This window comes from Oncorhynchus gorbuscha, linkage group LG02 (assembly GCF_021184085.1).
Source record: "Oncorhynchus gorbuscha isolate QuinsamMale2020 ecotype Even-year linkage group LG02, OgorEven_v1.0, whole genome shotgun sequence".
Lineage (NCBI taxonomy): Eukaryota > Metazoa > Chordata > Actinopteri > Salmoniformes > Salmonidae > Oncorhynchus > Oncorhynchus gorbuscha.
In genome coordinates this window covers 77,083,535-77,093,397 of record NC_060174.1, presented here as the reverse complement: position 1 = coordinate 77,093,397, position 9,863 = coordinate 77,083,535, and the positions used below count along the sequence as shown (strand labels likewise).

The 9,863-nt window shown below is 44.4% G+C and overlaps 1 protein-coding gene across 2 annotated transcripts; it reads left to right on the top strand.

Moving 5' to 3' along the window:
- The first annotated feature begins 2,314 nt into the window (after positions 1-2,314).
- serpinh1a (serpin peptidase inhibitor, clade H (heat shock protein 47), member 1a) lies at positions 2,315-6,857 on the top strand. Of its 2 annotated transcripts, XM_046322695.1 has the most exons (6): positions 2,315-2,502; positions 3,883-4,504; positions 4,628-4,726; positions 4,875-5,107; positions 5,429-5,747; positions 6,440-6,857. In XM_046322695.1, the coding sequence occupies exons 2-5, from the start codon at positions 3,907-3,909 to the stop codon at positions 5,729-5,731; spliced, it is 1,233 nt and encodes a 410-aa protein (XP_046178651.1). In that variant the 5' UTR covers positions 2,315-2,502; positions 3,883-3,906; the 3' UTR covers positions 5,732-5,747; positions 6,440-6,857. The 2 variants fall into 2 exon arrangements, with proteins under 2 accessions (XP_046178651.1, XP_046178644.1); XM_046322688.1 differs by having other exon boundaries at positions 2,316-2,502; positions 5,429-6,857.
- Positions 6,858-9,863: the final 3,006 nt, after the last annotated feature.

Genomic DNA, 9,863 nt, shown 5'->3' with positions numbered 1-9,863 from the left:
TGTGAGCAAAAACCACACGATGTTATCAACCATTACAGTATGTAAAGAGGGTCTCTTCACGTTCAACAACTGAGACATAAACTGAACAAGTTCCACAGACATGTGACTAACAGAAATAGAATAATGTGTCCCTGAATAAAGGAGGGGGTCCAAATCAAAAGTAACAGTCAGTATCTGGTGTGGACACCAGCTGCATTAAATACTGCAGTTCAACTTCTCCTCATGGACTGCACCAGATTTGCCAGTTCTTTCTGTGAGATGTTCCCCCACTCTTCCACCAAGGCACCTGCAAGTTCCCAGACATTTCTGGGGGGAATGGCCCAAGCCCTCACCCTCCGATTCAACAGGTCCCAGGCGTGCTCAATGGGATTGAGATCCGGGCTCTTCGCTGGCCATGGCAGAACACTGACATTCCTGTCTTGCAGGAAATCACACACAGAACGAGCAGTATGGCTGGTGGCATTGTCATGCTGGAGGGTCATGTCAGGATGAGCCTGCAGGAAGGGTACCACATGAGGGAGGAGGATGTCTTCCCTGTAACGCACAGCTTTGAGATTGTCTGCAATAACAACAAGCTCAGTCCGATGATACTGTGACACACCGCCTCAGACCATGACGAACCCTCCACCTCCGAATGGATCCCGCTCCAGAGTACAGGCCTCGGTGTAACGCTCTTTCTTTCGACGATAAATGCGAATCCGACCATTACCCCTGATGAGACAAAACCACGACTCGTCAATGAAGAGCACTTTTTGCCAGTCCTGTCTGATCCAGCGATGGTGGGTTTGTGCCCATAGGCGACATTGTTTCCGGTGATGTCTGGTGAGGACTTGCCTTACAACAGGCCTACAAGCCCTCAGTCCAGCCTCTCAGCCTATTGCGGACAGTCTGAGCACTGATGGAGGGATTGTGCGTTCCTGGTGTAACTCGAGCAGTTGTTGTTGCCATCCTGTACCTGCCCAACAGGTGTGAGGTTTGTATGTACCGATCCTATGCAGGTGTTGTTACATGTGGTCTGCCACTGCGAGGATGATCAGCTGTCCGTCCTGTCTCCCTGTAGCGCTGTCTTAGATGTCTCACAGTACGGACATTGCAATTAATTGCCCTGGTCACATCTGCAGTCCTCATGCCTCCTTGCAGCATGGCTAAGGCACGTTCACGTAGATGAGCAGGGACCCTGGGCATCTTTCTTTTGGTGTTTTTCAGAGTCAGTAGAAAGGCCTCTTTAGTGTCCTATATTTTCATAAATGTGACCTTAATTGCTTACCGTCTGTAAGCTGTTAACGACCATCCCACAGGTACATGTTCATTAATTGTTTATGGTTCATTGAACAAGCATGGGAAACCGTGTTTAAACCCTTTACAATGAAGATCTGTGAAGATATTTGGATTTTTACGAATTATCTTTGAAAGACAGGGTCCTGAAAAAGGGACATTTCTCTGTTTGCTGAGTTTAGTACAAAAGCACTAATCATGTAGCTGAAAGCTATGCTTTTCATGTTGAGGTTGAAGATATGGTGTGGGGTTACTTTTTTCATCCTCAGACCAATGTTGGCTCTATGTAAGTAGTTCAGTAATCTAAACATCAACAGAACATGCTTCTTATACATAGCCTTTTCACTCTAGAAGTGCTGAGGCGTAGCCAATGTAATGTGACCTAATTTCTAATATGATGTCACAAATTCCTTGGCACCAAACACTGGGCTACTGTGGCATGTTGAGTGATTTCCTAAACTTTATTGCTGCTCAGTAGAAACACTACTATGTTTGAGAGTACCTAAATGGGTGCTTTTTAGACAAGGAATAATTGGATATACTGCATGTCCACAGAGGAAAAAATGGTGCCCATTTTTGGGAAAAGAGAATCAAACTATGTGCCGTTAGACACCAGGGCATTTTAACAATTTGGCATGGCCCGGCATTGAATGGACACATCCCCCTCCTGCATCCCACGCTACAAGCCTCGCAAATCAGACAGACACAGCCGCAAACGTGGCACTGGGAGGAAGAGGTGGACAGTAAAACCTTCGCAACTAGAAAGTAAACTTTACTAAATCATAACAATTATAATACCGAAGTACTTTCTACACCCTAAAAATTCTTATTCTTCAGCCTTCAGCCTTGCAGTAGGGCTATGGTAAATCATGTTGCATGGTCTAAAACTGTGTACAGTATATTAAATAAGCATAATTTCAGAATACAGAACTATGAACTTTACAGAAACTCTGCCAGATGTCTGTCGACAGTGTGAATGAGCACTCAGTGTGTCTCAGGCTTTAGGACCTGGAGGGGGAAAGTCCCTCTGCATAGCTGCTCCACAGTAATGGGATACAGTGGGAGGGCCCAGCTCAGCTCACTGTGCATGGAAAATCACTGCACCTCATTGAAATACTTATTTTCCCAACTTCCAGAAATTCATTTCCCACGGTTTATAGACCAGCTGAAGATCTGTCCGTGTAGAAGCTGAGAGAGATACTAGAGTAAAACTGCTGAAAGAGCCTGGTAAGTTAAAGGGGGATGAGATGGGAGTGAGAGTGGGGGAGGGATATTCACTGAACTGTGTTAACTGAAGGAAAATGTCTGACCAGGAATGTGAAAAGTCCCTCCATTTTGGGCTTAGGGTTATAAAATGCTTTTAGAGAATGTAGTGCTGCATTAGAATACAGCTTCATGTCGTTGAGCATTTTGTAGGCCAGTTGAATGGAAAAGATGCATGCGAAAAGTTGGCAGGCTAAAACATACTTCTTCCTCCATCTTCAGTGTTCACGCTTAGTTAATGGATCACATAACAGTGAAAATGTTGTGATGATCAATTAAAAGTGATTATCATTTGAGTGGCAATGCTGCTTTGAACTGTTCCTTGTCTGTAGAGTAGGCCTATCTTATTAGTAACGGCCCCACCCAGCAACAGACTATCTGTGCTCTGATCTAACGCACAGTTTGCTCTGCCATGGGGCATCTCTCTTTACATGGTGGTAGAGAGTGTCGAGACTCGAGAAAGCATCCAATCGATTACGCAGAGGTAAATGAGCTGTGTATTTATAAACATACTGTATGTTCAGACAGATATTAATGATGATGATGATGTAAACTTGAATATCCCTCCTCCTATAGACTCTCTCACACTGTGGCAGTGCTGATTGGTCCGTTTTTTTAAATGATAGATATAATGCAAACTGAGAATGTATTGAAATCATTCCAACAAAACTTTGAAAACATCATCCCTATAGCACAGACATGACAGCCTGAGTAAGCTGAAAGATCAAACTTTCTGTTAAGACAGTGAAACATTTGAAACCTCGCACCTGCTTAAAAGGTCACTCATTCTAGGCCTCAGAGGATGCAGGCAATCCTTTTGTTTAGATTCTGCAGCTAAATCTGACCCTGTTGAGCACTTGTCTGTGTAATCTTCCTGTAGGGCAACACTCCTTCGAGTAGCAAGAGAAAAAAAGTGATTGGTCCACCAGATGAAGCGAGAGCTTGATTGAAATATCGTAGGTGTTCTACAGCTGCAGTATAAACGTGGCTCTTGAGTCTTGCCTTGAACTTGGCATGGGCAAACCTGCTCTCAGATTCTCCACCAATGAATTACATTACAGACCGCATACTGAAAGCTTAGTATACCACACAGAATGTCTATTCTGCATCATCCAGGATGAATAAAGGACGTGTGGTATTCCACTTGAATCTCAGCAACGGGTTGGAGAGGTGGGTTATCTCCTTAACTCGTGCTATGACTGGCGAGAGTAAGGAGAGAAGTCCTACAAAGGTTTTCTGTTCTCAAAATCCAGGGCAAATTTAATTTAATTTTCCTCTGACACTAAAGATTTGAGACTCTGTTGCTCTGTAATTTCTCTGATGCTCTATCATGTCCCCTCTCAGGTCTTTAATGATCGTTCTGACACTATGTGGGTGACTAAGCTGGTAGCCATGGCCCTACTGGCCACCGCAGCCTCCGCTGCTACTGCCGCCTTGGCAGACAAGGTCCTAAGTAACCACGCCACCCTGCTGGCCAACAACAGCGCCAGCCTGGCCTTCAGCCTCTACCAGAACATGGTCAAGGAGAAGGACCTGGAGAACATCCTCATCTCCCCCGTGGTTGTGGCCTCTTCCCTGGGCCTGGTGGCTCTCGGGGGCAAGGCCTCCACCGCCTCCCAGGTAAAGACCGTGCTGAGTGCCGACAAGGTGAAGGACGAGCAGCTTCACGCCGGCCTGGCCGAGCTCCTAGAGGAGGTCAGCAACTCCAAGACCCGCAACGTCACCTGGAAGATCAGCAACCGCATCTACAGCCCCAGCTCGGTCAACTTCGCAGATGCCTTTGTCAAGAGCAGCAAGAAGCACTACCACTATGACCACACTAAGATCAACTTTAAGGACAAGAAGAGCGCTGTGAAGTCCATCAACGATTGGGCGGCCAAGTCCACCGACGGCAAGCTGCCCGAGGTCACCAAGGACGTGGAGAGGACCGATGGGGCCATGATCATCAATGCCATGTTCTTCAAACGTGAGTTTGATCTTACAAAGCACCAGCACTTGGGAGATACTCTTCTCTCTTTTGCCTTGTTTTTTATCCATTCACATATTTACTAATTTACAGTCAATTGTATTTTACTTTCAATCTGAACAGCCCATTGGGATGAACAGTTCCACCAAAAGATGGTGGACAACCGTGGCTTCCTGGTGTCCCGCTCTCACACTGTTGGTGTACCCATGATGCACCGCACAGGTTAATCAATTACAACATGTCCCTCAACATAATATTAAACAGTATATTTAAACTGAACTGGGATGTTTTAATTTCAGTGTGAAGGAAGATGTACAGAAAAGCTCTAGAAATGTCTCTGAGTCTATACTCATACTGGTTGTACCTGCAGGTCTCTATGGTTTCCACGAGGATACAGTGAATAAGCTTTTAATCCTGAGCATACCCCTGGCCCATAAAAAATCCAGCCTGGTGTTCTTCATGCCCTACCACGTGGAGTCCCTGGAGAGGCTGGAGAAGCTGCTGACCTGCAAGCAGCTGGATGACTGGATGGGCAAGCTGAAGGAGACGGCTGTGGCTGTGTCTCTGCCCAAAATCAGCATGGAAGTCAGCCACAACATCCAGGTACTGGAAAAACCTAGACATGGCACAAGTCATTGGTGAAAACCACATTTATTAAATGTTTATGAGATGCAAGTTTCAATAACATGTTAGTATACACTAACTATACAGTACACATCCCAGATGCTCTTAGGTGGCTGAACTCCTTTACAACTCTCTCTCTCTCTCTTTCACACACACACACACACACACACACACACACACACACACACACACACACACACACACACACACACACACACACACACACACACACACACACACACACACACACACACACACACACACACACACACACACACACACACACACACACACACACAGAAACACCTTGGGGAGCTGGGTCTGACAGAGGCTGTGGATAAGACCAAGGCGGACCTGTCCAACATCTCTGGGAAGAAGGACCTGTACCTGTCCAACGTCTTCCATGCCTCTGCCATGGAGTGGGACACTGATGGGAACCCCATCAATACCAGCATCTTTGGCACCGATAAACTGAAAAACCCCAAGTTGTTCTACGCTGACCACCCCTTCATTTTCCTTGTGAAGGACACCAAGACCAACTCCATCCTCTTCCTCGGCAGACTGGTCCGACCTAAGGGCGAGAAGATGAGAGATGAATTATAACAACTTTGAGTCTTAGGTGAAGTGTTTTTGTATGCACAGGCATTTGTGTGTGTGTGTATGTGTTTGTATTGTCCTATGCAAAAGAGAGGAGAGGGAGAAAATGAATTGTACATTTTATAACTCAAGAGTACATTCCCATTTCATCAACTATGTGCCAACATTCATGCCTGTTTTTCACAATGCATGATTCAGAAATATATTTTTGTGTATTTTGTCCTGTGTTGTAAGAAACAAAGCATTGTGTACTCCAAAAAACATTAACTTCACCTTAACATGGTATCATCATCAAGCCTGCAATCCAAACTGAATAGAAAGCGATATTCTGTTTGGATTCCAGGCTAGTTAGTAATCACCATCACCACGTGGCATGTTTGAGTATTTTAATTAAGGGCAGATCACAGGATGGATACTTACATTAAGTATGATCTCCCAGACTATCGCCTTAAATATAAAATCAGTGTTACTCTCAGGGTTTCCTCTCCTGTCTGTCTGTCAATCTGGGACCCCAACTGAATGCATGCTCTATTTCACTATTATTTCACTTTACTTTGAATTCCAGACTATTTGTTTCTACCAGTTTACTTGAGATTAAGTCAACATCAAATTACTATTGTCGGGGTATTCATACTCTTTATTAAAAATAACTAATTGTGTGATAATCTCATTCAAATGTGCTGAGCAAGTAAACTGTTTCTGTTTTCTTTACAGGTTTTGCTATGATTACCGTGTACCCGTCACCAAATATCACATTTTTGTGAAATTCGTGTGGGTTCCAATATCTTTAATGTAAAAAAAATGTTTTTTAATTCACAAGCCTTTTCACAATCTTACTACATGGTGCTAGCCTATTGTTCACTCCCCCAAAGCACATGAATCTATGACCCAGGGGACGCGCCTCTGTTTGGCTTTTTACTGATCCGCACTGAAAGCATTGCTCTGTACTCTTTAGCTAACTAACCTCTGAGTGAAAGAAAGAAAGGTGATGTCTGTGGAAGACTTTTGATTAATCAGCCAAGCCCTGTCTCAACACTGTCACGTTTTGCCACTAAAATATATGCTTTTTTGGAACAATGGAATGGTATGAGATAGAAGTTTTCTCTTTTTCCAATAAAATGGTAAAACAAAAGAATGTTGTAATGTGACTTGGTTCGAGGAGGAACTTATGGTGACAACTAGGAGGGAATGGCAGGGTTTGTGAGGTCAAGTGCAGGAGCTAATAGGAGTTTCCAACTGATTGGCCAAAAGGAATTACAGTGATACGACTTTAGAAAATTCACAAGGTTGTGCTACCAAAGGAAATTAATATCTTTCAAATGTTATGCTGAAACACCATCAACTGTATGTATTGTGAGTGGCTTTGCATAACAGTGCATGTCATACTCTCCAGTGCCACATCTCCAAACCTTGACAACCTATGCAGATGTCTATAGCAGCTACTATGTCCAGATCATAGCCTTATATAATTATTGGTCAGATGGAGTGGGATGCCATAGGCAAAGAAGCCCACAGGATTCCCACCATGGGCCGATTGAGTGTTATGGGACCATTCACATATCCAAGTTAGGTTTGCATCCCAGCAGCATACCACCCTGCATCCCACTGCTGGCTTGCTTCTGAAGTTAAGCAGGGTTGGTCCTGGTCAGTCCCTGGATGGGAGACCAGATGCTGCTGGAAGTGGTGTTGGAGGGCCAGTAGGAAGCACTCTTTGCTCGTCTAAAAAATATCCCAATGCCCCAGGGCAGTGATTGGGGACACTGCCTTGTGTAGGGTGCTGTCTTTCAGATGGGATGTTAAACAGGTTTCCTGACTCTCTGAGGTCATTAAAGATCCCATGGCACTTATTGTAAGAGTAGGGGTGTTAACCCTGGTGTCCTGGCTAAATTCCCAAGCTGTCCTTTATTCCATCATGGTCACCTAATCATCCCCAGCTTACAATTGGCTTATTCATCGCTGTAACTAGTCCCCAGGTTGTTGCTGAGAATTTGTTCTCAGTCAACTTACCTTGTGAAATATAAAATCCTGTGGCTCTCTTTAAGACGATCAGGTCAGACAGTTGTTGGGATTCAATGAGTTGCTCCTACACCTGTGTATTAACTTGAAATATGTTGCTACTGTAGTAATTCATTACTGAGTTATTAAATAGGTATAAGAGTAAGAGTTTTCTAGTTGGTCAAAGGAGTAAACTGAAATCTACAGTAAGTCTAAGTGTTTTATAATTATAATAGGCTCCATGCATGCCTATCTGTAATCATGTGGCACTGAGGATCATTTAGGCATCTCTCCATCTAGTGGCTTACAATGTAAGCAAACAAAATGTAACATCCCATGGGCTCAATGGGCTTACTATTTCTCCCTTAGATCAAGAATAAGTATTGTTTTGCTTACATTTATATATTTTTAAATGATAGATGACCAGCAGGATCAAATAATAATTGCAGTGGTTGTAGAGGGTGAAACAGGTCAGTACCTCAGGAGTAAATGTCACTTTTCATTTCCGAGCATTCAGAGAGAGTCAAAAACAGCAGGTCCGGCACAAGGTAGCACTTCCGGTGTACAGGTGTGGGTTCCATAGCCGCAGGCAGAAGAGTTGAAACTGGAGCAGCAGCACGATCAGGTGGACTGGGGACAGCCAGGAGTCATCAGGCCAGGTAGTTCTGAGGCATGGATCTCCTCTACCACACGAGCCCGAGGGGGTGCAAAACAGGACAGGAAGATCACGTCAATGACTCAACCCACTCAATGGACCTACCCTTCCTAGGAACAGCATGGAAGACCACTAGTAAGCCAGTGACTCAGTCCTCGTAATAGGGTCAGAGGTAGAGAAGCCCAATGGAGAGAGGGGAGCCGGCCAGGCAGAGACAGCAAGGGCGGTTCGTATCTCCAGTGCCTTGCCGTTGACCTTCGCACCCCTGGGCCAGACTACACTCAATCATACTGAAGAGATGAGTCAGAAAAACTAAAACAAATATGGGGATGAGGTAGGTAGTTGTTTGGATGGGCAATTTACAGATGGGCTGTGTACAGCTGCAGCAATAGGTAAGCTGCTCTGAGAGCTGATGCTTAAAGTTAGTGAGGGAGATATGTCTCCAACTTCAGTGATTTTTGCAATTTGTTCCAGTCATTGGCAGCAGAGAACTGGAAGGAAAGGCAGGCAAAGGAGGTGTTGGCTTTGGGGATGACCAGTGAAATATACCTGCTGGAGCGCGAGCTATGGGTGGGTGTTGCTATGGTGACCAGTGAGCTGCGATAAGGCTGAGGTTTACCTAGCAAGTACTTACAGATGACCTGGAGCCAGTGGGTTTGGCGACGAATATGAAGTGAGGGCCAGCCAACGAGAGCATACAGGTCGCAGTGGTGGGTAGTATATGGGTCTTTGGTTACAAAACGGGTGACACTGTTAGATTGCATCCAATTTGCCGAGTAGAGTGTTGGAGGATATTTTGTAAATGACATCACCGAAGTCAAGGATCGGTAGGTCAGTTTTACGAGGGTATGTTTGGCAGCATGAGTGAAGGAGGCTTTGTTGCGAAATAGGAAGCTGATTCTAGATTTAATTTGGGATTGGAGATGCTTAATGTGAGTCTGGAAGGACAGTCTAGCCAGACACCTAGGTATTTATAGTTGTAAACATATTCTAAATCAGAACCGTCCAGAGTAGTGATGCTGGGCGGGCAAGCGGGTGCGGGCAGCGATCGGTTGAAGAGCATGCATTTAGTTTTACTAGCATTTAAGCAGTTGGAGGCCACGGAAGGAGTGTTGTATGGCGTTGAAACTCGTTTGGAGGTTTGTTAACAGAGAAGGGCCAGATGTATACAGAATACTTTGGGTTGCACGATCAAAAAGCCTGTGCGTGCGTGTTCTGTTATACATCTGTGTGATGTGATGAATCCTTTATTCCAGTTCAGAATGAAATTATTTATTGTATTTTAACAGCAACAGTTCCAACCGAGCCAGATTATGTAAGAGTGTTTTTAATGGGGAAAAATACACATCGAAATATATTCATGGGTATTTCATTATTTGTTTTTGTCTATATTGCATTTTTTTAGGCATAATGGCAATTAAATGTACCAATATTTACTTATAGTTGCATATTTTCCTAAGGTCCTAGGCTGAAAAAGTTTAAGACTGT